Genomic DNA, 3,934 nt, shown 5'->3' with positions numbered 1-3,934 from the left:
TCCCAAATGCGGCGCGGCCAAAGAAGGACAAGGTATCCTCGAAGAAAACGGCGTCGGAGCTACTCGCGCGCGCTAAAATTTACAGCGGCCGCTGGAGCCAACGCTCCTCGCCGCGCCAAAACAGACGGTCGGCGCGCTGCAAACATTTTTTTAACGCGCCACGCGTTGAGCGGCTGTTGAAGATGATCTCTTACTCGGCTGCATGGTTCGTGCTCAGCATTCACATGCCGGTGTGGTTGTGTTGACTTTACAAGACCTCACGTAATACCGTAAGCTGATTGGCTAGTAGCTACTCGCTCAGTAGCTCTTATTTTTTTTAGTTGGACTCGGTCGCTGTTATCACAGCAAAATGGTGTCACTGCAACTCCCATTAACTCAACAAAATAAGGCATACAATAGGAATAGGTATTTAGCAGCCAAATCATCTCTATTTTTTAATATGTTTTTTAGATCCATCGGCTGATTTTGGCTCGCGTCAACCGCCTCTCTCGCGCCACACGTTTCCGTGTGGGTCCCTCCCATCGCTCTCTCATCCCAATCTTATCTCTAGCAGAATGATCCATTCCACACATTTTCTCCCTGACACTCGTCGTTGTCTGCTTTTCGGCATCGAGTAGGGTTGCTCGGTGCCTGCTTCTCCAAACGCCCGTGGACACTGCTACGAGAAGCGCTGTGAGGGCGACCTACGACAATGTTTAGGCTGTGTTTGGTTGAGCTGCAGATTTTGTAAAAGCTGCTGTGAGCTGTGAGTTGTGAAAAAGCTGCTGTGAACTTTCAGCTATGGAAAAGCTGAAAGTCGTTTGGCTGAAACAGCTATGAAACTGCAGATTTGACTATGAATTGTCTGTAATGACCCTGGACAATAATTCAATATTTTTATGTGCAATTTGACCGTAAAATAGTGATATATACATTGGTAGGCAATAAAACGACAGTTTTGCAAAGGAAAATTATGACAATTTAGATGATTCACAGCTAACACATACGAATTCAACGATTATACTTTCAAGTTGGATACTACATATTATATATAAATAGATATTGACCCCATAATTATATTACAAAAGGCATGCACCATAGAATATACATATGGTTCGCATGATGATGACCTCCATCAAGATAGCTAACCTATGTTGCTATCGCAAGACAAGCATCGGCTATCCTACTACGAATAGCATCCATGGTATCTTCATTCTCCTCCTCTTCAACAGGATCCGCTTGTGTTGGTGCTACTTCCCGTCGTAGCACTGGAGGTACATACTCATCATCGGCATCACATTTATCAAAATTTTTATCACTCAACTTGCTATCACGAATGAAGTTGTGCAATGCCATGTAAGCAATGATGATATGCTTTTGCATACGAGGTGAGAAACTTGGGACCCCTTTCAATATGCGCCATTTCTGCTTGAGCACCCCAAAAGCACACTCAACGACATTGCGGAGGGACGAATGTGAAAAGTTGAATAACTCATACTTCCCTTGAGGTGGATGGTGACGACGAAGACGGAATTCTGGTAGATGGTACGTACTCCCCTTAAAAGGAGCAAGATATCCTATTCGGTTTGTATAGCCAGAGTCCACAAGATAGTATTTCCCTGAAAATGAACACCAAATCACCAAGTGAGCATCTCACATAAGAATATAATGAATGATGACATGTGTTGTTATGTTATACCTTTGGGAGGTACAGGAAATGAAGAGAAGTGTGCTAATGCATGATTCAGGATCCTTGAGTCATGTGCAGAGCCCGGCCAACCCGCAACCAGAAAGGTAAACCTCATGTCAAAGTCACATATTGCAAGCACATTCTGAGATGTAAAACGATGTCGACATCTATGGTTAACCACGTCATCTGTAGGCACTGTCACTGGCACATGAGATCCATCTATGGCACCAATAGCGCCTTTGAAATGAGGCCAGAAACGTTCTTCTCTAATCTTTTCATGCTCACAGCTAAATGTAGGATCTCTCGGTTTGATGATATCTTTCGCTAACTTGCGCAAACATAACAAGACTTCCTTAAACTTTGTGTGAACTGTCCAAAGCGAGCGTACGAAACGGTTTTCTGCTTGAGCAAATGCTTGAGGGCCACCAACAATCCATAAGAACATGGCCAATGATTCAATTGATGAAACATTACTAGTCGACGTCAAACCATATCTAGAAACAAGCAAATCATGAAGTGCCATGAAAACTTCAGGATTCATCCAAAACATTTTATAGAAGTATCTGGGCCGACCATAACACTCCATGACCCATTCTAGTCCAGTTTGCTTAGCATCTCTATATGTTTTGTTCAAGTACCGCTGAACATATAGGTTACCTAGGTTTCCCATGATCGCAGCCTCCTTTGCAAGTTCAGCAAGAAGTTTCAGTCCCTCTTGTCCCTTTCTGGCCACTTCTTCCATCATTGCATCCATCTACACAAGAATATAATAATGTTAACACATTCGTCATCAACAATATAGAAAATATTTGTCACAACATAGATACAGCTCAAAAACACAAGCAAATATATAGTTCACAACACAAGCAAATATGATTGTATAAGCAAATAAGGTTCACAACACAAGCGAATACGGTTCACAACATAAGAAAATAAGTTTCTACACTGAAAGCAAATGTAGTTCTACAACATGAGTACATATGGTTCACAACACGTGCTTCAACATCTACTTCTCATGCTCCCTCTCCAGATAATCAAGCCTCCCTTCTTTTATTTCAAGAAGACTGAAGATTTCCCTAAAGTCAGGCTTCACTATAAGAGTGAGGGTTGTGTGCATGAGAGCAGTTTTTCTTTCACACCAAAATCTTTCACCAACTTCATAACCTCCGAAATGGTAGGGACAAGATTGGTTGGAGGAGGAGCCGATGATGCTTCAACACTAGAGGTTATCTTCTCCACTCCACTTTCTATCTTCTCACATGTCTGCTTGTACAATCGTAAGAAGGGACTCTTCTCTTCCTTCTCCTCATTTTTTATTGAAGGTTTCTTGCGCTTCTTGCTTGCTTTTGGTTTCTTCAAAGATGCCAACTTCATTTCATCACTATCATCGGGTTTCTTCAAAGGAACCGCATTATCATCACTTGATTTATCAGAAGATATATCTCCAGCACAAGAAGCACTAGCCCCTGTGACATGTACTTTGTGAAATATGACATGTAAATCTTCAAGGTGCTTCGGACCCTCTCGTTTGAACTTCAAATGATTGCATTTCTTTCCCGTCCTCTCTTGGCATCTCTGAAAATGAAAGTAGAAATCAGGTAATGCAATCATTGAAAAGCATGCCAAATAAAAAAGTTGCTTCACTTACCACAACATGTTCATCCCACCATTCTTGAGGGCAAACAACGGTTCTCTTTGCATCATCCCATCCAAGCCCGGTTGCTTCATTTTTCAACTCCATGAAAAACACATAGTCATTTTTTATTGCATCCCATTTATTCTTGAATTTATCCTTGGGATACTTCTTTCCCATTCTTGCTTCCCATTTCTCGATAACATTGTCCCAGCCCTTCTTAGTAAAATAACCTAAGGGCCTATTCTCATTTTCAACCTCTTCTCTGAATATTTCTATGACTTTCTTCAGACGTGCATCATCCCACACCGTTTTTTCAGTCATTCTTCAATCAAGCAAAATAATTTTAATACCCTGCCCCATGTATAACAGTTGTACAATATGTAAACATCTTCCAATTTATCCACAACAGAACATAGCAAGCAATCAACGTCAACTAAATTCACATTAGAAAGGTACTACATAGGCTCCATTCACAATAGAAGCACAAGCAACCTGTACTAGCAAGCAATCTGTACTATCAGTCAATCTGTACACAATTTATCCCAAATACACCACCTACTAGCAAGCAATCTTTACTCAGGGATGGAAGAGGAGGAAGGAAGAGGAGGAAGGAGGGAGTAAGGACGGAG

At 41.6% G+C, this 3,934-nt stretch overlaps 2 protein-coding genes across 2 annotated transcripts; both read right to left on the bottom strand.

The window, feature by feature from the left end:
- Positions 1–1,128: 1,128 nt before the first annotated feature.
- Positions 1,129–2,423, bottom strand: LOC147957455 (uncharacterized). The gene is made up of 2 exons (XM_087531705.1): positions 1,679–2,423; positions 1,129–1,598 (listed from the first exon to the last, which is right to left on the bottom strand). The coding sequence occupies exons 1-2, from the start codon at positions 2,421–2,423 to the stop codon at positions 1,129–1,131; spliced, it is 1,215 nt and encodes a 404-aa protein (XP_087387831.1).
- Positions 2,424–2,761: 338 nt separating this feature from the next.
- Positions 2,762–3,626, bottom strand: LOC147957454 (uncharacterized). Its single transcript, XM_087532615.1, has 2 exons — positions 3,318–3,626; positions 2,762–3,244 (listed from the first exon to the last, which is right to left on the bottom strand). Exons 1-2 carry the CDS (start codon positions 3,624–3,626, stop codon positions 2,762–2,764), a joined length of 792 nt encoding a protein of 263 aa, XP_087388741.1.
- Between the last annotated feature and the right edge of the window lie 308 nt (positions 3,627–3,934).

The sequence above is a fragment of the Triticum urartu genome, chromosome 7A (genome assembly GCF_056163025.1).
Source record: "Triticum urartu cultivar PI428250 chromosome 7A, HENAU_Tu73, whole genome shotgun sequence".
Lineage (NCBI taxonomy): Eukaryota > Viridiplantae > Streptophyta > Magnoliopsida > Poales > Poaceae > Triticum > Triticum urartu.
Note: the sequence above shows the minus strand (reverse complement) of the source record. Positions and strands in the feature narration are given on the sequence as shown.